The 27306-nt window shown below is 39.8% G+C and overlaps 1 protein-coding gene across 3 annotated transcripts in view; it reads left to right on the top strand.

Moving 5' to 3' along the window:
- Positions 1-9418: 9418 nt before the first annotated feature.
- Positions 9419-27306, top strand: part of UBN2 (ubinuclein 2) — a 48451-nt gene continuing 30563 nt past the window's right edge. For all 3 annotated transcript variants that reach the window (XR_003541017.2, XM_039391415.1, XM_027722591.2), the window contains exons 1-3: positions 9419-9859; positions 14008-14100; positions 19931-20032. Coding sequence is in view for 2 of the 3 variants with exons in the window: in XM_039391415.1 (XP_039247349.1) it covers positions 9437-9859; positions 14008-14100; positions 19931-20032 (618 nt within the window). In the remaining variant the exon portion in view is untranslated. The remainder of the gene's footprint in view (positions 9860-14007; positions 14101-19930; positions 20033-27306) is intronic.

Here is a 27306-nt window from a genome sequence, read left to right as displayed (position 1 = left end):
GTATGTAGGAACTGCAGTATTGTTGTATTCAGGTAAACTTGTACAAAATCCATGTAATGGGAGATAATACTTCCCATTCAATCTTTATTAGATGAACCTTACAGCATCCCAGAGAGATTGATGGAGTCCAGCAGTTCAAGTCCTTTTGCAGAATTTGAAACATCTTTTTCTTGTCCCTGTAATCCCATTCAGCCACACACTAAAAGCTTACTTTTTAAAAAACTTTAATTTGAAACAAATAAAGCAGACATTTCACATCTCTGAGCAGGGGATGGTTCCCGAATTCCTTACAGATCTTGCTCAACTGATGAATTATACTAGCATCTATTTATAGATTTTAAAATAAAAGTCTATATTTAGTAAGAGCTGTGACTTTTGAGAAGACAGAGTGTATTCTTCAAATAAAAAGAGAACTTCTGTTTCAATTCACACTTACACATTTAATTTTGCTTAATTGCTCCACATTATATTATTACTAATTGTTTAGGAGAGTTTAAAATAAGGAATGCAGTAAAATAAGTAATGGTCTTTAAAATGTTTTTACAATAGACCTTCAAGACCCTGGGTCTCCAGTTATTTTGACAGGAAATATGCTATGGGATAATTTGCAGCAGTTCTCAGATACAGCTGGATCTAACTAAAATGTGGGATACTACCTATGCTGTTGAGTCTGAATTGTACTTTTATGAACCTTTTTTTGAAGTCCTCAAACTACACTTTAAGCTGGCCCTTAACTGGGGATGAGTGATGAGTCTTAGACTCCACCATCTGCTCCTTGATCACCGTAAGCAACTTCCACATAGTCAGTTCTGTGAAAAGACACACATAACAGTGCAGAATTATATAATATACAGTAACATTTTCAGAATATATATAATAATGTTTAGATTGTTTACATCATGTAGAAAAGAACCGTGCTTCAATTCTAATAGCTACATTGCTCATTGTAACATCTACAATTTTCTTTCATCATTTGTCCTTTTTAAGCACAACGGGATCATTATGCCCATCCACTCTACTAGTAATCTTTTCCTTGCCTTACAATAGTGGGTGAGGCCATTATATGAGTAGCCATTATGTGACAAAACTCAATGTCTTATTTTGCAGAGCTGGTGAATTGATTCATATCACATGAAGTCAATATATCTCTTGAATATCAATCTATCTGTGAAAGCTGTGTCTAAGAAAAGGTTACAAAAAATTAAATTATGAAACCTGATAAACTTAGTCTTAAACTGCCTGGTATATTCCGCATTCTGATGATTATCCTAATATTTGTATTCTACAAGTTCAGTCTTACTTTTGTCTGACTTATTCATGGTGCCACATGTGCTGAACTTAGTTATCACTGAACAAACTGAGAAGCTGGTTGTTTATTTAAAACAATGATGGTTTTCCCCACTATTTAAAGATGAAAGAGCTATTTTCCGGTCAAAACAAAGTAATTTCTGAGGCAAGTTTTACAAGACTCCCCACTCAGTTTAGCTAAAGATCCTCAAACAGGTTTTATCGCTGTGTTTGCTTTTCATTTCTGCACATTCTCCTTCCCTACTGAGTGTTTTCCCTTCCCATCTACAGTAATGTGATGGGCCTTACAGGACTACCACGGAGTACTGCCAATGTACTGCTGTTTTCCACTTATCTCTTCCTCCCCGTGCACCACCTCTGAACATGACTTGCTTTGCTCCCACTTTACAGGCATTCAAGGCAAGATTTTTACAGATTTGTAAAATGCTAAATCCTATGGAAGACTAGAAATCAGCATGACACTAAGAAGCAACTCAGTCTCAAAACAGTGAAGAAGAATTCAGGTAAGAATAGGCTGCACAATTACTTACCAATGTCAGGGTAATTCTTTTAAGGTCGGCAAAATGACATTTGAAATAAAACTGTTATACAGAAAATGTAGCTTGTTTTCACAAGCAATTCTAATATGTACCATCCACTCTATTCTTAAAATCGTCACTGCTTTTGCTGCTATTCTACATGTGTTTTAATATGCTCAAAAAACTTTACATTTGATATGTCTTCTCAGAATACAACTTGAGGTGGGAAGAATATAGTTTTACGAAATTTCATTTGTCTATTGAAATTATTCATGTATGGAAAATCGTATTTTGTAAGTAATTTTTCAGATGCTATTTTTAATGCTGTGGCAGCTCAAAAGCAGCTTTGTGTTGAATCTGCAATCTCGGTATGTAGTTAATTCTCGGTGATAAATATGTGCTTTGCTTTTTGAAGGCAATTTGGCTTGGAAATAAAATCATGGAAGTATGAAAATGCTGAAATGCACATGCAAAGTATGCTTCTGACTATTCTGATTGTAAGCTTATATGAATGTTAAACATGTCGCAATTTGTATATGCAAGCACCCTCAGATGTCTGTGATAATGTGCACCTACTTAGGTGTAGAACTTTATATGAGTAAAAGCAGTTTCCAAAGTGCTCAGAGGCATTGAAAAACTCGGTTAGGAAATTGGAGTTTTGTTAAAATCAGTCTGAAAGTGAAAGGAAGAATTAAAAAAAAAAAAAAAATTCTGCGAGGTCACAGCCAAATATGTTGTAAGTCTTTATAACTTCTAGAAGGTTGCTTTGCAATCTACATATATGTATTACATAAAATTCTTCTTTTTGGGAGGATGAACGTTGCTTGACAGTTGTTTCCTGAACAGTAACTACATTAATTTTTCATATATTAGAGTATTTAATAAAAAATAAATTTCTGATAATTATTAAAATATCTATAATTCTCTAAAAACTAGAAAATATCACAGTGGCAAGCGACCAAGGCTTGTCTAGCTTATAGTCTGCCTGACTCAAGGGCACCTAGAGTGTCTTGTCCTAGGTCAGCACCCACAAGAGAAACCCTGAGCAAGAGCAATCCTGTGGCACGTTAGCTTTTGTACTGCTGCGAATTACTTCCAGACCGTTTTACCTCATTAAACAGCATTACTGCTTTTAGTGTAGAGATTGCAATTCAAACTGAGAACTCCCTATCCGGGCAATCCTCCTTATTCATGTTACAGGTGGGTGGGAGAGCTACTTGAAATTGTGACTCATTCTTGTGTGGTTTTAATTACTATTGGAAGAATAAAACCAGCAGACAACAATACAGAGATAAGAAAATTATCTGACTCCGAAGTTTCAGACAGGCTGGTAATCTTTGGCTGCCTCCAGGGGTGCTGGCCTGATGGAACAGGCTTTTCATCAGAAATAAACATCCCATGCCACAGGTATCTTTAAAGAAATAGTGCAAATGAGAATAAGTGAGGGACAACTCCCCAGAGCACAAAATCCTTCTCAATCTCTGTAAACATCTAGGTGGTTTTACATTTTCAAATGAGCAGGTGTGAATCATAAAAGAGCTACCATTAAGGAACTCTATTATTTTCAAAGACAGCTCCTCTTCAATTTTAAACTCAGCTTAACTACTGTTTAAGTGACATTGTTAGTCACAATCAACACATAACAGGCAGATGCTCCTCAGTTTAAGCTTCTTCACCAGTTCATTGAAATCTGCTCCCTTTCTATACAACTGTATTTTTAATGAAAAAAACTTGTGTGTGTGTGTATTACTGGGTACTCCTCTACAAAATCCCTTCTTTGTTTATTTCTGATGTAACCCTTCTTGCTATTCTTTAGAGCTACAAGAAAAATTCCAGAATTAATATAAAATAAGCTAAAAGGTTATTATAAAGAATCATTGAATCGTTCAGGTTGAAAAAGACCTTTGAGTTCATTGAGTCATTTACCCAAACTGCCCAGTTCACCACTAAGCCATGTCCCTAAGTGCCACATCTACACAGCTTTTAAACACCTCCGGGGAGTGTGACTCAACCACTTCCCTGAGCAGCCTGTTCCATTGCTTGACAACCCTTTCGGTGAAGAAATTTTTCCTAATATTCAATTAAAACCCCCTCTGGTGCAATTTGAGCCAATTTTCTCTTATGCTGTCGCTTGTTACTTTGGTAATTCACTGGCTCTAATTTTCTCATGATCACGTAGAAGGTAACTAATATTTTTTTTGCCTTTATTTCTTCCTCCTTCTTAAAAAAGTAAAGAGTAAACCTGCAAAGAGGAATTTTTTAAGGATTGTAGACCTCTAACTAATCTTCACTGCTTGGCAGAGAAAACCTCTCAGGGGCTAACATTCCCAAATTAATGTTAGTTAAGACACAGAGTCCACCACTTCACCTGGAATCATTACTACTGCAGAAGTTTACAGCTTATTTGTCATCCTTAACTGAATTCACCCTTAACATTAGGAAAGTGTAAAGATGAAAGTTGTCTGCTTGCTCCAGCCAGAAATTCTGACACCAGAAGCAGAAATAGTTATTAACAAGTAAAAAATAAGTTGTAGCTAGAAAAGTGTTCTGTTCTTGTTACTTACAATTGATTTTGCTACTGTTATCTAAGGGAACAAATTACTTATGTTCTGCTTGGTAAATGCACCTACTTAAGAGCTGATGTTTAATGTCTCAATATTTCATCTTCTCTCCAGGATCAAAAGCTGTTCCCATAGCAGCTTCTTTGAGCAGCTTGCTCTTCCTTGGCAAGCATGCTCTTCTTCTTTCTTTTTTCTCTCATTGCTTTTTCTTCCCAACCTGCTATTCTGTCCAAATGCAGCACTTGAGGCTTTGAATTTTCTCTGAGGTTCCTCTAAGTCAACAGTCTTACCCTATCTATTAGCTTAAAGTATGTTACAATGTTCTGTAGAGCATAAAAATCACCAGTCATATGGAAGTTGTGTCAGTTTTGAAGTTCTCATTGAGAAATTGCACCTGAACAGCATGGATGATAGAAAACACCCCCCCCCTTGATTGCCATGACACACCCACTCACGTAAATTCCTTTACTTTTTTCACATGAAAACTTGCCCTGATTTCTAACTTATTTTTAATGTGAGATAGAAGCCAACATTTTGTTTTCATCAGCTACCTGCCACAGTCATGCCATTTATGTTGTCCTGACACACAATATGGTGTTGGAAGACCACTCCTCATCTCAGCAAGTGAACAAAAGATGCACCTAAATCCACTTCTAGACGTAAAAAGCACCTCCGGTTACAGGAGCAATAACAACCTTTTCCATAAAAATTGTTGCCACTCTTAAAACTTCCTTTTGCCTTTGAAACTTTGCACTTTCAATCAGATTTGTTCAAAGCTTTTCTTGAAGCTCTGGAGAGGAATCCAGTGTCTCACAGGCTCAAACTTTCATTCTGCAAGAAGTAAGGTTTAACTAGTTCACAGGGAGCACTATACCAGTGCATAGGAGAAAGTTCACAATCATGGTTCCTCTGCTTCGAAATTGTGACAAATGAATATTACTGTCCTGCTAAAGGATATCATAATTACCTGAAGCTAATGCACTCTTTCTAGAGTGAATCTGGCATTTCTCTACCTGCTTACAGTCCTTCCAAACACTGTGTACTTCACTGAAAAGTGTACTTCGGACTTTCTAAGGCTGTGGCAAAGCTGCTGGTAAGACTTAAGTACATGTGCCTGAGGAGAGAAAACTAGAGGTATGTTCCACAGGGAACAGTATTTTTACTTTAAAGAACAACAATGATTTAAAAAAAAAAAAAAAAAAAAGAAAAAAGAGGGGGAAGGATCCTGCAGAGAAATTAGTTTTCCAAATGGTTTCAATGGCATTGGTGGTTAGTTTTGGAAATAAAGGGGGGGGCTTATTCCTTGATTCTGGATCTGGCAGGAAGCAACTTCATAAAGTCGTAGGAGGGAAGAGAAGTTAAAAAAACAAAAAAAAGCACACGAATTCAGAGAGCATCATTAAAAAGAAAACCAGCAATGCCAGCCATGTTTTTGGTGCAGTGGATTCTTATGATGCAGCAGCAGTTCTAGTAAAAGCTACACAAACACCATCCTACCTGCAGCTTTACCATCTCCTGACACAGCAGTGGAAGTTGCAAGTACTGTGGCAGCAGCTTTGGTGAACGGACCATAAGGATCAACAAGATGCCTTGTTGGACCATAAGAAACCAAGGAGGATATAGTGAGGAGGCAACCGATGGAAAAACGTAGGTCCCAGTGCTCAGCTGAAGCAGAATACAAACTGCCATCCTGTGCCACCTAAGCTTGTTATTGGTATAAGCAAAACACGTTTACTCCCGCATTCCTGTCCAAGGACAATAAGCTCATAGCTCATGGAAGTAAAGTATTCAGCCTTTGAAGCTGAAAGCTCCCTGCAGACGGACATAACTGATAAGGACAGCTCTGCCCTTCTCATGGGACCCTGGGCTTGCTGCTGTAGAGTGTCCAGCCTAGAGAAGCCACAGAGGCAGCACAGCAGCTTCCATTAGGTCCAGGAAAACAGTGAGCACTGGTCTATAATGAAACAGGGTACAGCTCTGACTCTACCACAACCAACAGTAACAGCCCAAAAAGAAGAGAGAGTGCTACAGACAGAGAAGCCAACCCAAAGCAGAGCAGGGAGATCGCACTTGCACCAGGGTAGAGGCCTCTAGTGGCTTGCTGTGCTGTCTCTGTTTTCTGTATTTGAAACAAAGTCAGGTCAACAAACTGCCACTCGCTGATGTGGCTGTAGCATCTGTAGTTCCAAGCATCCACTCTGTCTGATCTGCTTATACTGGCTTTCACTAGTGAAATAAAAAGCAGCTTCAATTTCACCTCAAACTTACTCTCTTTCTGCAGTTGTCACAGTTTTTGTAATTCTTAATGTGCCTCTTTCAAGAGACACTTCCATTATTGTTTTCTTCAGATAACATACAAAGGGAAGGAATCCGTATTTGATGTTGGACTACATTAGCATGGTCATATCCTGAGAGAAAGCAAAATAATTGGCAAAACATCTATCTCTAATTACTTTTTTAAAATGTTACTGTTTTGTGTTGCACTGAGAAGTGCAACTCATTATGCTATGTAGAAAAATACCTGAGACAGAGCTTGATGCCAAAGAACAAAACAGGTAGTAGAGCAGAAAAAAAAATTATGAAAAAAATGACAAATCGAATTCCTCTCGAAACTGTTTGATATGGCACAAGCCTGAAACACTCCTGCTGTATTCAAAATTGAATTCCTTAAGATCTACTAGATTTGGTTGTTTTCTTGTGAGTCTTTCATGAGTGCTTCTAGTGTTTTAGACCAAATGTAACATTAACATATTCCAGTTATTGCCCTACACTCTTTTTACACTACAACCAAGACAATCTGAAACACTGGATTCAGATACTTGCAAAACTCATTTTCTTGTGGTGTACCTGTCCTACATTCATTACTTCTGAATATAGTCCCATATATCTTAGGGGACTGAAAGACAAAATGGATTTTTAGGTTGGATACTTAAAATGCACAGCTTATCTTCATCACTTTCCATGGATATATCCAAGTATTACCTGTGAACAAAATACCTGCTGTATTCCTGTTGTACTTATTTCAATGTCTAGTCTCCTATTTTGTAATTGAAAGCAAGCATTCAGCAGAGCTGCAGAAGAGCCTGAGACTTCCACATAAGATTTCTGTTTGAGGAGCAATAAACTGGTCTTTTCCAGAGGAAAGACCCCTTTTTATCATCACAGAGTTTAATGACATAGACTACACAGGGACTTCGATGAGAAGTAAAATCTTCCTGGCGGGATCTGCAGGTCTGGAGCTTAATGACACTCACTCAGTTTGAATCCAGAAATACATTGGATTATTATGTACATCACCAAATAGTTGTATGAATTCTCAACAGGAGAACAAGTGGGATCACCAAATGATTTTATTACGACGCTGAAATTAAAAACATATTTGAGGAATACCTCTACTGAGCTTGCTAGTCATACTAGAACATACAAGGTTTTAAGATAAAGCAAGTCTCCTTGACTATAAAGCTCAACAAAGCCTTTCAAGCTTCAGAAGGAGACAGTTTACATTTCTCAGATCAGGTCAGTCATTCCAGTGATTCCATGCTGCAAGCAGTATTCTGGAATGCTCTCCATTCCCTGTTAATGATGTTCTAACATCAGGGATCTTCTCTGGAGTCTAGAAGAAAGTAAACAGTCAAGTCAAAAGAACTCCTACGCAAGGAGAGGAAAGTATCAAGCATGGTGATGAATGCAATTTGGAAAGTGGAGTAATGTGATTCAGAGAATGGTCTGCTGTAATCATCCAAAATAACACAATGTGTTATTTGTTTGCTTTGCATAAAATGAGTACTTTTTAAAAAAGAGAACAAAACCACTCCTACCTAGTATTTCTGAGCCTAAAAAATTACAAAAAACCCCCATCCAACTTCTTTTTCTCTGCCCCAATTAAGCTGGAGGATGCAATGTACATGAAGATGTTCATAAGCTTCCTGAAACTTTGCATTGCCTTGGTGGCACACCTCCATCTGGAAATACCAGCTACCAGTCTGTCAAAGTAGGTGGTGACAGACTGAAACACTTGCGCTGTTTGCAGGCAGCTCCTGCTCATGACGGAAGTCTCGCTGCTGCTCAAACCCTGCCTTCTTTGCGTTGTCCCCTCTCTACAGGACAACTTCTCACCAATCCTCAACTGCTCCCTGCAGCCTGTAAGCTGGTACACCACAGACCGGGAATGGTCACTGAAAAAGCTCCCTTTCCCCCGAGGACAGACCGGCACCCAGAGCAGCGGCTGCTGTTCTGCGGGAGCACGCTGGGATCAGCCCCGTACGGCGCGATTTTGTCAACCCCCGATGTCCTCAGCTGCTCCACTCAGTGTGGGTTGATGTCATCGACACACGGCGCGTCCGCGCCGTTCAGGCTGGGAACGGCCGCTCTCCCTTGCACTGAGCCCTCGACCGTGGGCAGGATTTAGGGTTTTCCTCTGGTGACTGACCCACAGCCGCCGACTTTCAGAGGTCTCAGCGCACCTTCCCCCAAGCAGGCCCGCGCTGCCCCGAGAGGACGAGCGCTGCGCAGCCCCGCCAGCAGCGGGGGCAGCCCCGATCCCAACGAGCACGAAGCATCCCGGGCCGGGGCTGCCCCTTCCTCCCATCCCGCCTCAGGGGCAGGGGGAGGTCACCGCCGGGGCCGCCCTCGGGCGAGAAGGAGCGCGAGCGCTGGCGGCTGCGGCGCGGCCGCCATTGCCCCGCGCGGGGCGGGCGGCGGGCCCGGCGTGCGCATCGCCCCGGCAACCGGAGGCGGGCCCGGCGGCCACAGCGGGGGGGCAACGGCGGCCGCGCTGACGTCCGGGGGAAGCTGAGCAATAACAGCGGCGACGCGGGCCCGGGTGCGCCTGCGCGGGCTGCGGGGCTGCTTCTATTTATGTGGGGGGGCGCCAAGATGGCGGGGGCGGCGAGGAGAACGTAGGGGGCAGCTCCGACCGGGCGGCGGAGCGGGGAGGAGGGGAGAGGGAGGAGCCGGGGCCGGTGGGAGGGAGCGCAGAGAGCGGTGTCACCGAACGCGTGAGGCGGGGGCCGGCGGACGGCGGGCGGGGGGGGGTGGCGGCGGAGGAGGATGGCGGAGCCGCGCCGGGTGCCGTTCATCAGCCTGTCACCCGTGCGGCGCCGCGAGGGCGAGAGCCCGGCGCTGGAGCGGGAGCCGGCGGGCCGCGACCCGGAGCCGCCGCCGGCGGGCCGCGAGGCGCCGCCGCCGGAGCCGCCACCGAACGAGCCGCCCCGCGACAGCGCCGCCCGCCCGGAGCCGCCCCGCGACCCCGGCCGGCCCGAGCAGCCGCCGCAGCGGGAGCCCCCCCGGCCCGAGCCGCCGCCGCTGCCGCCGCCACCGCCGCGCCAGAGCGGGCGGCAGGAGCCGCCGCCGCCGCGGGAGGCGCTCCCGCTCCGCCAGACGGTCCGCCTGGAGGTGGTGCTGAAGGACCCCACCGAGGAGGGCTGCGTGGAGTTCAGCTACCCGGAGCTGCTGCTGTGCGGGGACTCGAGGGTACGGGACCTCCCCTTCCCCTTTTTCCCCTCCCCTGCCACTGGCACGGGCCCCGCCGCGCATCATCCTCCTCCACCTCCCAGCTGTAGGCGGCCCCGGCCTCGCCGATAGTGTTATCGGTCACCCCGTGCTGCTCGGGGGTGGTCCCGGCCCGGCGGGAGGGGCGGTGTCCTGGAGGGAAGTCCGGCGGCCTCGCCGCCGCTGCGGGCTCCTCCTGGTGCTGAGGCTGCGCCTGTGCCCGTGGGGGAAGGGGAGGCTTCGCACTTGTCGTCCCTGAGCTGGCCGAGGTCTCCTGGCCTTTTGCTGCGGGCTCAGGCGGGGGAGCGCCACTGTCTTGTGCCCTGCTTACCCCGGCTCCCCTCCCCGCTGCTCCCCTTCTGTACTCGGAGAGCAGTGCTGTTCCATCCTTCCTTCCTGGAAGCTTTTTTCCGGCAAGAAGGAAACTGTAACCATGCCGATCTGTGATCAGGGTTATCTCTAGGCTGTGTGCAGGTAAATGAAGAGTTACTAGCCTGGCTCTGCTACGAGCCTTGAGAAGCTGTGAAGTGAGCATTAGCAGATTTGGAGTTTCTGCAGTCTTGGAGGGGATGGGGATAAATGAGAGTTAATGTTGAAACACTAACCTCACCTGTAACTGTTAAGAACTTAATTCAAGAAAAAAAAGTACTCTCCTTTTCTCTGTTCCGCCCAAACAGAAAATGTTTGGTGCTTGAACTACTTTGTTTATTAAGGAGCAAAACTCGTGTAGGCAGCTTTAAGAAGTAAGCAGCATTAGCCAATCAACAGGACCCAGTGTTCCAAGTAGGAAGGAGAGACGCGTGTCCTTAAGCTGGTTACACTTGAGCCACTCGTTCTTAGTGAGTTGAGGATACCAGTGAAGTTACACTTGATTTAAATAGCTGTGGCTCCTCTTAATTCCAGTACAGAATTTTAGAGAAAGTTTGCCTCATAGTGGAGGTAAGGTAAGGGGCAAGTCAGTAACTACTGCTGAGAAGGTCTGTGGTAGATCTGGTGATAAAAGTTAAGTCTCAAATACCAGTATTGATACTGCCATGGCATTTTTATGTTCAGCACAAACTCGAGAGCGGTTAAAACTTCTGTATTATGAACCAAAGTATGGGTGGTGATGATGCCGTAACTATACTTGGCATCCTGCTCACTTTTTTTCTGTAGTAGGAGGTATGTACACACTGGATTGTGTTCAAATGTAGAAGACAGAAAAATCGGTGACTGATTTTAATCTCTCTGTGATCTTGTGATGCAAGTTAAAAAGTTTTTTCTGTTCATCCTGTCCTACAGCTGTTGTGGGCAAACAGTGCCAGTTATGACTCCTCTGAATTAGCGTAGCATAATCATGCTGCTCTGTGAAGTGCAATATTTCTGAGCAGTTCTTGTATGAAGGTGAAAATTGTGTTAGTGATAGAAGTGGTTCAGTACGTGGAGACTGACTTTTCCCTTTGGCAGTTCCCAGTTCCATAACTGCCTTTTTTGTAGGTTGTCAGTATCTTAATCACATAATCAGGGGAAAATGGCTTTTTCTGATGTAGTTCTGATGCAAATTCTGTGTCTTGTGGGGATAGGGGGAGAGCAGTGATTTGGGAGATTTTGCTACAACTGGGGTCAGAGACTGCTTTTAAGGTAGAGCCAGTGATAGAAATGCTTTATAAGAAGCTGTGTATGATTCTCAGCTCTGTAGGGTCCATATTGAAATGAATGGCTCATAATGGCCTGTCAGTTGCTGGACTGTGTGGAACAATCAGCTGATTATGTAAAACAGTGTCATAAATTACAATCTTTTTAAGCAATTCATGTTTAAAAACTGGTGCATGCTTGGCCTGTCAGTTTTAACTTCTTCTTTGCTATATGAAGAAGCTGGAAGAGCTACTCTAATATGGTAGGGAAGACTTAAAATCTTGAGATTTGCTTTTTCCAAGGAGAGAGTAACTAGTTGGCAGTTAATGTTGTGGTTTTAAGTAAAGTTTCAGATTTACAAATTTGTTGTTTTAGTAATGTTTCAGTTTAAAATGTACAGGTCATATAAACTTTATTTTTGCCATGCAGACTTCTTGTAATGCAAAGATTGATCTGTTTTTCTGAAAGTCATTGTTGACTTCTCCCTTATAAGAAGTTGCTCAACTTATAACATTTCCCCTTGAAGTTTAACATTACAAACTCAGGAGCTTGTCTTTCTGTCTTGTAGCGTTGTTTGGAACTGAAGCAACCAAGAAAGGTTCTCCAGAGGCAGGCTGTTCTGGGAAGGCAAGGACTGGTGCACAGGAATAACTTCAAACATTGCTTTAATAGGTCTCTTAATGGAATGGTAGAGAATGTCCAAAATCAACTGACAGTGCAACTTCAATTTTTTTTTTCTTATTCCAAATTTAAGTTCCTATCCTGAATCAGAAGCTAGTGGGAATGTTTATTTTACAAACTTGTGCTGTCCTTGTCCTCCTTTTTTGCCTTGATAAAGAGAATATCCTTTGATAGGGTTGTTTGTATAGTTCATCTTTTGGTAGGAATTATTTATGTAAAGTTTTTGGATGTGAGTAATAAGTTAGTGTGGTTGAAGAGTTCATTTGCCTCTTAAATGTTGGTGGAAGTCAAAGTGTGCTCTTGATTCCATTGGTGTAACTGAGGCTTGGTGCATAAAACCTAAGTCAAAGTGGCTGAGCCAGGAGCCCAAGTTGGCTTCTGTCAAGCAGGCTGTAAAGGTGCTGAAGTAGTAATGCCTTAGTCTGAGACTCGTCCATCCCTCAGAAACAGGCAAAACTAAAATTTGCTTGAAGTTGAGTTTGCAATAGTGCTTAACTAATCAAATTGATAGTCAGTTACAGCTTTGAGAATTTGGTGGAGGGAGGTAGGTTAACACTTAACTACTAAATTTTACTTGATCTTTGGCCTCAACCTTATCTCATTTCACAATTAAAAAAAGCCACATATGCCTAGCAGATAATGTGGAATAGGTTTTCCCAGCTAAAAGCAGAGAAAATAGTGTTTCATGAGTTGAGCTGTATTTGATATTTAATTATGTCCGCAGGAAATACATGACTTTAACCTATGTTTCAGGACTAACTATAGCCTCTATTAATTTCTTCTCTAAGTACTCGGTCTAGAAAATGTGTGGTAATTATGTGGTGTTTGCATTTTTGCTTACCTTCCTCATTATATTGGTCTTGGTACTACTGAGCTACTTTGGTTACCATTTAGTCAATATACTGGCTTTTCATACTCTGAAGTTGCTTTTCAGAAATTAGTGTTACTTTTTGTTCTTAGTCTATTGATGAGTGGTCCATGTGCAGTAAAGTTAGTTGCCATCCATAAAATTCTATAAAATGGAACTCCATTCTACTGTATTTTAGCATCCAAGTACCTTCCCCCCTTACAGCAATTACTGTGTTTTATGTGAACTCTAATTTGAAGGAGGCAGCCCTGGTTTTCTGCTGTAACTTATTCAATAAAAATCACTATGTTCATTGACTTTGTGTCAGTGAAAACCTCTTTCTATTAAAAAAAAAAGGGGGGAGGGGTACTGCCTGCTTATTCGTATAGCTGGGGTATTAAATCTCTGTCGTCCTTGTGGCTAACATAGTGGCAATCTTCTGTAATTCATGCTATTATCACTGAAATTAACTATTGCACTGTTATTTTTTTTCTTTAGATAAAGAAGGTATTATAGTTATGGTTGTAACTTTCTGAGGTTTTTAGTCTTCTGGCTGCTTCCCTGCTGGTCAGTCTACCAGGTGCATCTAGTCTGTTGTATCTAGAAGGACCACAACATGTGTAAGATGCACGAGTGGAAGCAGAAGTGAAAAGGAGTTATATTTAGAGAGTTCTTTTTCTTTGAACCTCAAATGGCTATAATTCTCTCTTATGCTTACGCTTTCAGTTGAGGTTGTAATGGAATGCTTGGGAAAATACAAATCTCAATATTTCTTTCAACTTTTCTATTGGCGTTTTCATCAGAAGCAAAGTAACTGAATGATAATTGAATGAGTCAAATTAATTTTTATAGACCAAAGTAAGTATTTGGACACAGTATAAATTCTGGCTACTTAGTCATCAGAGCATTGTTTATTGGCATAATAGGTTTTTATCAGACACACTCGGTGTTTCTTGTGGAATGAATATGTAATTTCTGCTTTTTTCAGAAGAAATCAGTTCACTTGGAAGATCCATTTAATGATGAACAACGTGAGCGACATGAAGTAGAAATGCTTGCCAAGAAGTTTGAGGCAAAATATGTGAGTTACTCTGCTTTGTTAAAATACACAAATATTTAATAGTGATAACTTATGATGCTGTAGAGGTCTTAATATCACAGGGTTGTTTTTTCCTGATTAAGGTTGCTGATGTAGTGTCAAATGACTTCTGTACATTTCCGAGATGACTGTCTCACTGTATTTCATTTAAGCACCTTGAAGCTGCCACAAGCTTATCAGACAAGTCTGCTAAATAGATTTGTCTATAGATGTTATAGCTTGTGAAGCTATTCTTAGAAAAGCTTCCTATATAAATACAACTATTAGATGCAGGTTGATATTCATGCTAAATACTGTGCTGGAGGAAAGAATTTCTATGTAGTGCTGTTGTGCACTATTGAACAGCTTTTCTGTTTGGGCTAAATACTGATGAATCTTGATGAATTTCTGACTAGTTTGGAATGCTTCCATAGGAAGTTACTTGTTGAATAGTAAGACATTGCTCGATGAATTTCTTGTAGCTGCTAGCTGCCTAAAGATACTCTGCTGACTCCTGAAAGTATGAATAAAGCTAGCTAGTAACATAAAGAGGCTTACACTAGTAAATGAAGGTAGAAAATCAGAAAATGTTGACAAAAGCCACACCCAAACAGGTCTTTAAGAATTCATATGGGTAGGGTTGGGTGATTAATTCTGAGCTGGCAATCAAAGCTCATCATCATGCTGAGGCATGTTGATATTCTGGATTACTAATAGAGCACCTCAGTAATAAAGAAGGGAAACAAGAGCAGTCATTTGTATCTTTTGCTATTAACACACATACTAAGATCTATCTTTTTTGATTTTTTTTTTTTTATTTTTCTAACAGAGGCAGATTTTTCTGAGTGTGCAATCTATACATTCTGTAGCAGTAATTACTATTTCAAAGCATGTTAGCTCTAATATGTAACAAACTCTTAAACTGAAAAAAATAATTTTCATCTTTTGGAGGAATTGACAGCAGTATAGGAAGTGAATTGAGAAGGCAGTTTCAGAATACTGTTTGCTTTTAATTTGAATGATAAATAATTTTTCAATGTGAGAGAAAACTGTTTCAACTGTACTTTTTTTAGAAAACTCATTTCCATAATACAAGGTAAGGACTTATGATGTCCTGAAACAAGTTGCTTAACTACAGTAGATGAAAGTCAATGTAAGCATGTAAAGCAATGTATGTAGGAGGGAGTGGTAGTGGAAGTAATCTATTTTAACATATACATTTATGCATACATCAAAACTAAACATGTACATTTGTAGACAAAACATGTTATTAGAGTGAAGAAAACTGAAGCTCAGTGCTCAGTAGTCATAAAAAGGGGCAGATAGATGCTTTTAACTATTAGAAAGCAGAAGGTAACAAAAATGTACAATTTTCAACAGTTTAAATTCATGGTGCACTTGCATCTTGATTACTGCTTGCACTTCTGATTTTTTTTCCCTTTCATTCTCTGCCTTACCTTACGCCCCTCAACCCCACAAAAGGTAATGTCTTCTATATAAAGAACAACTTATTAGGTTAGGGCCACTAAGCATGAAGGGTGGTGAGGGATTAAGATTTCTTGTGTTAGATATTTTCTGTCCTTTCTCTCTTCCAATATGAGAATCATCCATCTTTACCTGCCACTGATGCTCAGAGGAATTGCAGCTCTGTACGTTGACCCAGTACAACTGCTCATTCTGACAACATCCAGCCATCTTCTGACTCTTATGAGATGTTTACTCTGTGGCTTAAACTAGAGCAGGGATCCCATGTAGTAGATATCCTTTCTCCTCGAGTGAATGAGAGGCTGCGTGGTACTGTTGCCAGCTGGAGTTAAGCCACGACACTCCTTAACAGAGCTTTAGTGTAAAAGTAATCACTGGTTGTATGAGAATGAAAAAAAAAAAACCCAACCCTCTATTTCTGATTTGCAGGAAGTACTATATCCTCCTTAAATTACTTAGGTATTACTTACCTATATCCATTTAAAATGGAGTCAGACAATGTTTTTAATCGTAGCACGTGCGCGGTACTTCTGGAAAATTTGGTATGTGAGGAACAGTCTACCTTGAAGACTTTTTACTTCTTTTCAGATAAATTCCTGTACTTATCATCAAATCAGTATATTATTTGGTGTATTTTCCAGATCCTAAGAAAAAGCCTATGAATAAATGGATTTTTGTAAAACGAGATGCATAACATAGCATTTGTTTACTTGATTATTCAGCCCTTTTTTGGAATTGCAGCACATTTTAAATACCAGCATAAGAATCTGCTCCGAAGGGTTCCTATTTTCACTGTTTTGTTTGCTGTTATTCTCTAGACAAAATCCAGCAGTGTCGTGAACACATGATACTGAACTTCAGACAGTATTGTACCTAGTGTAAGAATTTTTCTTGGCTCAAAACTAAGGTCCGTCTAATGGATGGTAGCATAGTCCTCTGACACTAGTGAAATCTCGTACTTGAAAGTACAACCAAGCAAGTGTGCACTGTGCCTCTCTGGCAATCTGTGTCTTAATTTATCCCAAAGCCAAAGGCTGCACGTTTAACCTTTTTATAGCTTTCTGCCATGAATTTGGCAGATCATTACTGGATATTTGTGTTCCATGGCACTGAGTACCATGACAGTGGTCATATAAAAACATATTTTGTGTTAAAACCTGATGAGTTCACATGGTGCTCCATAGTTTCTGTATTGTAAGAAACAGTGAAATATATCCAGTTTTCCTGCACACTGCATGTGATTTTGTTGCTGTCATCTAAATTCAGCCCTTTCGTTCTCCAGCTGTAGTGTCTTAACGTTCTGTTATTGTATAGAAGCAGTAGTTTTTACCTTTAAACATCCTTGTTGGATTACTGTTCCCTTTTTTGTTCTAATTTCTTTTTTTAAATGAAAGGATATTAATGGTATGGTGCCCTGATTTATCAGTGATATAATGATGACTTCTGGGTTTTTTCTTCCATTCCTTTTTTTTTTTTTTTTTTACAGTCCCAATTCTTACTTTTTTGACCACTTGTGACTGTAGAGCAAATGTCATAGAACTGTGTGTAACAACTCCAGTGCTTCCCAGGTAGCATAACAAATTTGGAGATTACTGTATTTTTTCTTGCTTGGGTTGTACCTCCTTTGTGTGGATTACCTTGCTTTTATTGATACTGAATTCAGCTGACTACTTAACCATATTAAATTCAGAGCAACTGTGAGATCTTTCAGTGATTCTCGAGTTGTCTTTTTTCTTTACTATCCTCAGTAATTTATCATCTTACACCCCCACCCTCCCCAAACTGTTAAACCTCTCTGTTACTTCTAAAGATGAATGGGAATACACGTTCCTTAGTGATTTCACTGATTGCTTTCTTTGCCAAAATGAAATACCTTTTTCTGCCCTTACTTTCCTCGTCTTAAATCAGGCATCAATTTGAGTGGACCCTCCTTATCTCATGACAATTTCTTGTCTTTAAAGATCTTTGGACCTGTTCTACAGCACTCAAAGTACTACTTTTTTCTACCAAAATTCTTTCCTGCTTTGTGATGTATATTCTTATGCCTGCTGGTTCTGTTGTTTAGAATTTTTATTAACTTACCCAATGTAGTGACCAGGTTTACTGGTTTATGGATTCTGCTGCGGCCCTTGTAAGATTCTTCAAATATTGGCATTGTATTTGCCACACACCTTCTAGTCCTGTTGGGCAAAGGTTGTTTAAACCCAAGGTTACATGTCACAGTTAATTTGTTGAAGTCTTATTTGGCTTTTTTGAATACTTGCATGAGTCGTATTTGCAGTTTCGGGAACTAGACATCTTAATTTTCTCTGCTACCATGACTTATGTTTTGGGACTGAAAGGTTAGAGGAAAGCTTCAGTAGTAAAACTTCCTTGAACTGCTGTATAGTAAACACTGACAGAGATAATCCCTTCAGTTCTTCTGCTGTAGTCTTGCATCTTTAACATCTTGATCATACGAGCTCTCAATACAGTTCCTTAAACATACCTGGGTAAAACCAGGCCTGAAGGAAAATCTCTAACTATACACACAGGGGTTCGGGTATTTTCATATGTCTGAATATGAGTTACTATTTTAATCCTGCTTTTGTTCATTCAGCTGTTATGAGACTTCTTATTTTTGTTGTTTTTATTAACTCTTTTCCACATCTGGTTTTAATGACTATCAGCCAGCTAGAATGTATTGGAAATTTTAATTGTTTGTTGTTTTTTTTTTAATCCCCTTGTGCCGAAATCATAGAATCGTAGGATAACCTAGCAAGATATGTAGTATGGAGGTGGATTGCACTACACATTAGTGAGACCAGTACAGGTGAAGAGGTGGAGTATAGTTTATGAAGCATTCTTATACAGCCTGCTGGCGCTTAAGTCAGAAGCATGAATTACATAAGCTCTTGCACTGGATGCACTGGAGTTTAATTGGAATTCTGCCTTTATTTTTATAACATTTTTTCTTTATTTTTTTTCTTCTCTCATTCAAACTCCTCTGTTTAAAAAAAGAATACGTTTTGGGAATGTGCAGTCATTCAGATGTTTTGCCAGATGAGTGACTGCAGGAGATAATAGGACTGATAGAACACTTAGATTGGAATATAACTTGGAAACCTGAATTAAAAATGGAATGCACTTTTGAGTTTTTTCTCCTAGGACTGTGGCATTTATTTATTTAAGTATACTTGAGAGATTCCTGTTTGCTTGCAGGAGCAGATACTTTACTTCATTACAATCTTGAATTTTTGCAAAACGTTGTTAAAATGGAGGTGTTCAGATGCTTACACTTTTCATAAAAGACCAAAGGTGAAACTTCCTTTGAACAATGTCTGCATACTCTTACTAGCAAGTGGGCTGTGATATTTGGATGTCACAACAGGAAAGACTCATGCTTACTCTAAGCATGCTCAAAACTGTAGAATGCAGGAAGACAATTTTCAGGAGCAAGTCTTCTTGAACTCATGGAAGAAGTTACCATTTTAGTGAATGTGGTGCCTTTTGGAGAATTTTATCTTGTAAGACTTGTATATTGACAATTTGGACAACATATGTGAGCTAAAAAACTTAAGTTTAGATTTCTTGAATGTTTGAGCTGGATGTGAGTTTTTACTTGACTTGATTTAACAATGGAACTTCCACATGAAAAAAATACTTACAGAATAAGATTAATTTTACTGCTTCCCAGAGATAAGTGAACCCATCCATAGTCTGTGATGCAGCTTCTGGCTCAAGTAACTTTCATGTTTTAAAACTCAGTGTTTTATCTTCAGTCCTGTCAACTGAGATGACTGATCTTGCATTTCAAAGGATTTTATCTTAATATATTTTTCTACAGTTATGTCATATGAATGCTCTAACTTCTTAAACTCTTAGACACTATATCTACAAGTACTAGATCAGTATTTTTTTCTTTTTGTTTAGGCTTGACTTGACTTTAGAGAAGCAATCATGCTTGTGTTGGGAAACACTTTACTGAATGCTAGGCTGTCAGTATTTTCCCTTCTAATGATACTAACATAGTGAAAAACTTAACACTTCCTAAAGTATCGCAGCTCTTCTATCACTAACAGTCCTATCACTATGCTTTAAAACCATGGGACAGTGAAACTTTTCTCTGAATGGGAAATGTCAGGAAGATCTCGGTCATGCAGAAACGAGGTAGCCAGTTAATACCTTTCAGGGATGATTCTGGTGAGGCATTTTTGCCAGAACTCATCCCTGTGTGGAAGTTTTCATTAGTCATCTAGTCTGTCTTCCAGAAAGCATCCAAGAAAGCAAAACTGCTAATTCCTTGAATGACTGTTCCTCCAACGCCTTCTGCTTTTCTCAAGTGATATAATACCTTCTTTGTTTTCAGGGTGGGAAGCCTCACAAACATCGGAAAGATCGCCTGCAGGATCTAATCGATATAGGTTATGGTTATGATGAAACGGACCCTTTCATTGATAATTCTGAAGCGGTAAGTAAGCCTCAGCAAAGCTGCAAGAAATAACAAGATAACGCTTTGTTTTTTTGATAAAGAAGAAAGGTAAGGAGAAATACTTTGTGCCTGTGTATAGCTGGTGTGAATTCAAAGGGCATACTACTTTGGGAGTCCAATGAATTATTGTATTTGTAGTCTTATTCACATACCATTATGCACTGCAAGAATTAAGAAAGCTATTCCTAGATCATGTGTTTTTCCAGATTTAGAAGTTAAATTATTTTTATTTGTGCTTTTCATTTACTGTTGATTGAAATTACACTGGCTCTCTTTAATTTCTTGTACTAGTTCTCTAGATTATTAGTGGATTACTGGTGTTAGGTTTCCTGCGTTAGATCAGGAAGCTATTCTGCTCTTAAAAACCAGTAAGAATAGGAGGGTTATTCTAAACTGAGTATGTCTGAAAAATTTGAGATAAAACAGGTTGGTTAAACAGCAGGATATTACAGCTTATTTTGTCTGAATATTTTTCAGAAAAAAGCACATTTCGGGGTAAAAGAAAAAGGTAATAGTTGGGTACAGGCAGTATCAGTAATATCAGGAGGTTTATAGGAGGACATTTGAAGATATCTTAGAGGTGATATGTGAAATTATGAAAATGAGGAAAAACTTGGAAAAAGGAGTGGATTATGTAAAAGCACAGAAACCTCCTATAATTCTCCTTTATTAAATGTTAGAAAGAAGTAGGTGTATGGTTTAGTCAAGTAAAAAAAAAAGCCAACAAATAACAGCTGTCGTTTGCCAGCCTACAGTTTCCTCCAATGCTGAGTGACGCTGGACAAAGCAGCAATGATCTACTGCTCTGGGAAGGAGGGAGCTAGAAGTCTGAGTGGGAGAGGAGAGATTATGAAAAGGAGTTGTGAAAAAAGAGTAAGAAAAGCACAAATGTATTGCTTAGCATACGTTATTTCAAGCCTACATTTAAATTCTAAAACTTTACACTAAAGAGCTGTGAACTCTGAGCTGTGAGGTTTCTAGCATATAGATGTTGCAGTGAACAATCTTATGAACTGTGTGAATTGCACAGCAAGCGTGCTGCAGAACTGATACCTTTTTGAGCAAAAGAAGTTCAGCAGTTAACCACAGTGCATAGCAGGCTGAGCTCATCTGTGTGTATAGGTAGTTTTTGAAGTAGGTCTCAAGTTGTCTAAAAAGTGAGTTTGCTGTAGATGCTTACTGTAACCTGTAATAATTTGTCCTTTTTCTTGGTCTAGATGAAAACTGTAGTTGAACCTGCCAATATTAAACTGTCCTATCATTATCCTGCAACTTTTGCTGGAGCAATATTAGGGCCTAAGCCTTTGTATATCTTTTCTGAAAGTCAGATTCTGGTCTTCAGCTTGGTAGGAGCAGATGTGCTTCATTTCTGCTAAGAAGCCACTTGAGCCTATAGGTTTATATGGTTTCTCACTGTTGCCCAAGTTAACCATCCTCACTTTCGAAATTTTACGATACAGGACCCAAGTTCTATCTTGAGTTTCCTGGATTCACTGTGACCTATCACAGATCTGATACGAGATTCGGAGCACTTGTAGTACTTGTAGTACAGGTCTCTGTCAAAGTTGTACATAAGTCTAGCAGAGTTGAACACTCACTGATGTATTAGTACTTATCATACTGTGCCGCCTTCTAGCCAGCAGCAGATCCGTTAGATTTGCAGGAGCATTTACTTCTGCTGTCTCTTGCCAGTCCTTGCAAAAACGTACAAAAGGCAGTTGTTAGAGGACCAGATGGTTGCATCATGTGCTAGCTGTGGAAGCTGTTGGGGAGAATGGTGTATTCTCTAAAGATCGCTTTCCTCAACAATCATTATGCCTTGTGTCTGCATTACAAATACAGACCAGTGAGAGGCCATCTCTGTTTTGCTTTTATCCCCATTTCTATATAGAAAAGGAGAAGAAAAAATAGGGTGCCAGCTGCAGTCCAAGTGGCTGTTGCAGAGCTTAAGGGTCCTGTAGTGTAGGAGTTTAAGTTCAACAAAACCTCTCATTCCATCTTAGATGCAAATGGGAAGTGTTCAGATGGAAAATCTACATGTCTGGCTTGCTTATCTTCTGTGTGGCCAGCTATTAAATTACCATGTACCCTGAGAAATGTCAGAGCCAAGCCCAGCCTAGACTTACTTCTTTTTGGCAGATGCATTTCTTACACATAGAAAGCTATAATAACTTGAGCACAAACACTTGAAAAATGAGTATGAGTGCCTCTTTAATTGCTCCAGGATTATCCTAGAAAAAAATAATTGAAAGCTTTCTTAGAATTTTAGTCCTTTTTCTTGTCACAAGTGTAAAAGAAATACTGAGCTCTTTGGCATTGAAACAGATTTATTCCATAGCTTTGGAGATATTTTCCCTCTAACAGATTTCTGTGATAATGCCATCAAATATTATTCAAGAAATCAAACCAATAAAACTCTAAGCCTGGTTTTATTAGGCCTTGTAATTGAGTTTAGGAATTATGCTTCCTTTGGATCCATTTTCAATTAAGCAGTTTTGTACATGTAACATAGATACATATTGCATCTTGCATATGCGTCATATGCATATTGCATGTTGCACATGTAACAAAGCATTTGGGTCCTCCAAGGATCCAGGAAGGCCATTGTTCTGTTGATTTTTCTCAAGGGTAAGGATTAGGCACAAGTGCAGAGAATCTGCTAATGGCATGATTCTTAAGTAGTGGATTTTAATGGGGCTGGAGTACTGACAGGTACAGGACATGCTTTTCAAGAGGAAGGTTCTTGAAAAGTGATGACAGAGGGGAACTTCTGAGCAAAGAGATTTTTCTCAGATTCCTTAAAGGGCACTGGTATCTTCCCTGATGAAGTGAGATAAGTTTGGGACAACTTGGTAGGCTAGATTGCCATTGTTTACTTTCTGTGAAAATGAAAGCCATGCATGAAATTGTTACAGGTTTGATGTTACTGTTTACTCTAAAAAGAATCAGTACTTTCCTACAGCATGGTAAAGACTTTAGCAGCACGGCTGCATTAAGACCCATCAAAATCCCTGTGAAAACAGAAAAGTAAGGGCTCCTGAAGAACAATTCAGTGGATTCAGACATGGAGCCAATTAAAGGAAAATATTGCAGAAAATAAGGAAAAAGTACATAGTTTCAGGATGCTGCTTGCTTTGGTGTATTTAGTATATATGCTGTTTGGTAGGTACCTTGCTGTCCTCCTTGGGAAACTTTTAGCTGGTCCTGTTTGGAAGAAGTAGCTTTTTCTCTGAATGCATTTGCAGGCAAGCAGGAAATCTATGTGTCAGTCGATAGAGTAGATATTTTTGGTTTGAGCATTTTGACTGTAGTCAGTGGGTTGTGATAATTTCAGAAAAAAAGTAAATCAAGACCATCTTACTATTGTTTATATCCACTATATAGCAGTTAGTCTGATGGCGAGTCCTAATCTTTGCTTATCTTAATGAACCTATACAAAATGTTCATAATTTGCAAAAAAAGCTGTTCCTTCTCAGTGTTTCCACTGCTTTGATGTTCAAAATAGGTTTTGCTATAGTGTGAACTACGCAGAATTACATTCTCTGTGGAATGGAATTGCTCTAGATTATGTCCCCTGTGTTCTTCCTGCATGCACACATGCATGCATGTGTCTAGACAAACAAGGCTGATTACTTGCTCTTGTGATGACCTCTGATTATTTGGTTGGTTGAATGCATTCCTGACAGTGTAAGCTTTATACAGATAGATTCCAAAGGCATCTCAGCGCTCTCTGAACTTCTTGCTATGCAATACAGAACAGGGATCTGAAGTAATATATGGTGTTAGTGAAAAAGTATGCAGTTTTCTCTTAGTCAGAGGTGACAAGGCTTGTATATCCAAACCAAAGACTTCCCCCATACTGAGTAGGTGAATGCAGAGGAAGAATAATCCACCTAGAAATCTGTAAGCAGTGCAATCTGTCTTTTGAAGCAGCAATACCAGGTAGCCACGCTGTCAGGAATGGAATCAAAACATGAATGCCAAGATCAATGGGAAGCAGACATTTCAATCCTTTGGACATCCAGGCCCCTATGTCAATATTTGACCCAGTCTGCTATATTCATGGTTCCATAGTAGCCTTCTGTACACTGATATAAAGAATTCTGTGCTGCTGGGTAGAGAACATTCTACCAGAGTTTCTCATACATGGAAAGTTTCTCCAAAACAAGTACTTCAGCTTAAGGGAAGAACTTCTTTTTCTTTACCTAACTCTTGCCTCAAGAGTTCAGACCCTCTTAAAAGACGACTTTTCAAAAACTGTATGTTAATTTTAGTACGTTAGCAGAAGTGTTGCTCCCTTTCTATATGGGTTCCCTAGAATGCTTTCCATAATTTAAAGGCTTAGTCTCTGCAAAAATTCTGCGTCATGATACACAGTTTTTACGTGTTTCCGGGATAAATTTTGCTTACTTCATCTTGTAATCTCCAGATTTATAAGAGGTATGATAGATTTAATATCCTCTCCCACCCTGGCTGCCTCTAAAATCTGAAGCTGATGGATTACCAGTAAGACCATCTTAGTCAAGATTCTTGAACATCTGAGATACTTTTTCCCAGTGAGAATAGTATGTCTTTGGAGAGTGGCAGAGCTCACGGTGTCAGTGGTAATTTTTACCATTTTTGTGGCGTTCTGGGCCAGATGTTGTTTTAGGCCAACTTGATAGTGTTCTCTCGTTCTTGCTACTCCAGGGAGTTTGTTTTATGCATACCTATGGAAAGCAGTGTAGTTGCTTTAGAAAGATCATTGTCTTTTAAAAAAGAAAAAAAAAGAAACAAAACCAAAAACAAAACTGAAAAAACCAACCAACCAAAAAAAAAAAAAACACCTGAAAAAACTATCAACCTGCAAACGTTAGAAGCGTGTACAGAAAAATGCTACATAGGATCCATTATTAAACATGCTTTCCTTGCATTGAGAGAGAAATTGAACACTGTGGCCTTTGTCATCTGGAAAAGGCTGCCTTTGTAGACCTCAGTAACAAACCTCATCCACACTGAATACGTGCGGGTGCATTAAAGCATCCTTTTTGTAGGAGATTCACTTGCCAGCTGTTTTATTGGCTGAGGATTTGTGTGGTTTTGTATTAGTACTGTCTTCCTCGTTCATTGTCACTTCACCCAGTCTTGGAAGTTATGTGGTTGGGGAATAGTGCTCACTTAGCTGAGTGTACCATGTCACCTTTAATAAAATGTCTTGCATGATTCCTGGGTATCTCCAGGGTAGATCCGCCGGTTAGCACCTGACATGTCATATGCATTTGAGTGAATACAAGGGCAAATTTCAGTTAGGGTATTCTTTGCCTTTTATCCTCCTCACCCCAAGATACATTAAGGTGTAAAGCAGAGTATGAAATAAATAAAGCAGATACAAGAACCACTATAGCTAGAGGAACAAAGGTAATTGAATTTGCAGAGCACATCTGATGTTTGTTAAAGTAATAGTAATGTTTTCTCGCTTCTTCTGCAAAAAATCTTACCCTTTTTTAGGAAAGAATTTCTTAGTTTTTTTAATCCCATGTTCTGGCCTAGATTTCAGCTAGGTAGTTTAGGACTGCTCATGTGTCTAATGACCTCTGGAAAAACGGTGAAACTGAAAACTCTGGATCTGCATAGGTACTTGAAAAAATCTGAGACTTATATCTGACCTTTGTAGTACCACTGTTTAAATTTGTGTACATCAAGAATGTAGGAGTAAGAAATAACTAAGAAAGAATAATGGGTATAGCAACTTCCTTCTTTTTTGCTAAATTTAGTTTTTTTAAGAGCACAAAATCGCTTTTCAAAGTAATCTTGAGCTGTTAGAGGGGTAGATCATGGCCTAAGATCAGCTATTCTCCATGAATATTTGTTTAAGCAGCACAAGGAACCTAAGTGTTTTCAAAAAAATACACAAACAATATGATCATTAATATAATATAAAGGAAGGTTTATTATATGCCAAAATAACAGATCTTTGATAAGAACATTTGTCTTAAGTATCATATATGGAACGTCTGCCCTTCATGTTAAATCAAGGGAAAAGGAAAGTGTAACTTTTCTTCTACAGAATCTTCTGGCAGCTCTGTAACATGAAACCTGGAGAGATTAAGTAATACATTACATAATTATTTAACACTGAACTAGATTTTCATTGTGGGTCAGGTCAGAGCTCAAGCTCTGAAAGAATTGAGTTGTACAGATAAAGGTGGTCACATGAAAGGTCATAGGTTTTATAACTTAAGCTGAAATGTTTTCAAGGTGATAAGAATGTCATCTTGTTGCACTGAAGGTCACTTAAGATAATAGCCTAACACTAGTGACTGGTGAAAAGGTGTAAAAGGTTTGATGAGAACAGAACAGGACAATAGATGTGTATTGGTACTTCTCTCAAGGTACTCTGGTAGGCTGACTGATTGTAGTATCCTGACTACTAAACTAGGATTCTCCTACAAGGCTACCCTATTCTACTCGACTACCCTGAGCCAAGTATTATATCTTTAATAATCTCTTATACTTTTTTCTGTTGACCTCTGCCAGCTGTCCTCTGTCTCAGGGTTAAAAGGAAAACAAACACCCCCCCCACACACAACTTGCCTATGCATTTTGAAGAGGAACCTTCTTTACCGTGGGAAAGCTCTTTGTGCTTGCTTTTTAGTCACCTTGGATTAGCAAAGCAGTGTATTGTTCCTCCTTAACCTTGTTCAGGATTTCATTTTATGTTCCATTATGCTGTATTTTTGGAATGATGGTTCTGTGTTTTTGTTTGAAAACTTAGCCTTAAAGGAGAGCAAAGCCTGAGTGTGTTTCAGTTCTTTAAATCTTTAAGAAGCATAGAGGTCAATCCGCTGTGTATATTTAAGGTATCTTGAAGTGTGTAGTGAACTGTGTGAATATTCAGTCCGTTTGACTGAAGCAACTGTATTTGACATAATTTCAGTAGCTGGGCTTTTATTCTGTAGTCTAATGGTGATCAAAACTAAACAGCTTGCCCCCATCCCAAGCTGGTTAGAGCTTCCTCAAAAATAAACTGAACAAGGGAACAAAAATTATCCCTGCTTATCTTTTAGCTAAACATTACCTGTTTGACAACAAATAATAACAAGCTACATTTGTTAAAACGCTCTAGACACGTTTGCACCTGGAAATTGCATTTCCAGGAATTAGTACAGAAATGCTAAAAAACTTTTTCACATGTGTGCTTCTGTAGATTGTTGTCTGGAAGGGAGACGAATGAGGAGGATCACAGTCAAAATATCTGAGGATTGTGGTCAAAA

This window comes from Pipra filicauda, unplaced genomic scaffold, assembly GCF_003945595.2.
Source record: "Pipra filicauda isolate LSUMZ 115617 unplaced genomic scaffold, ASM394559v2 scaffold95_size2449627_pilon, whole genome shotgun sequence".
Lineage (NCBI taxonomy): Eukaryota > Metazoa > Chordata > Aves > Passeriformes > Pipridae > Pipra > Pipra filicauda.
The sequence above is the reverse complement of the archived record's forward strand: the minus strand, read 5'-3'. Positions and strand labels throughout refer to the sequence as shown.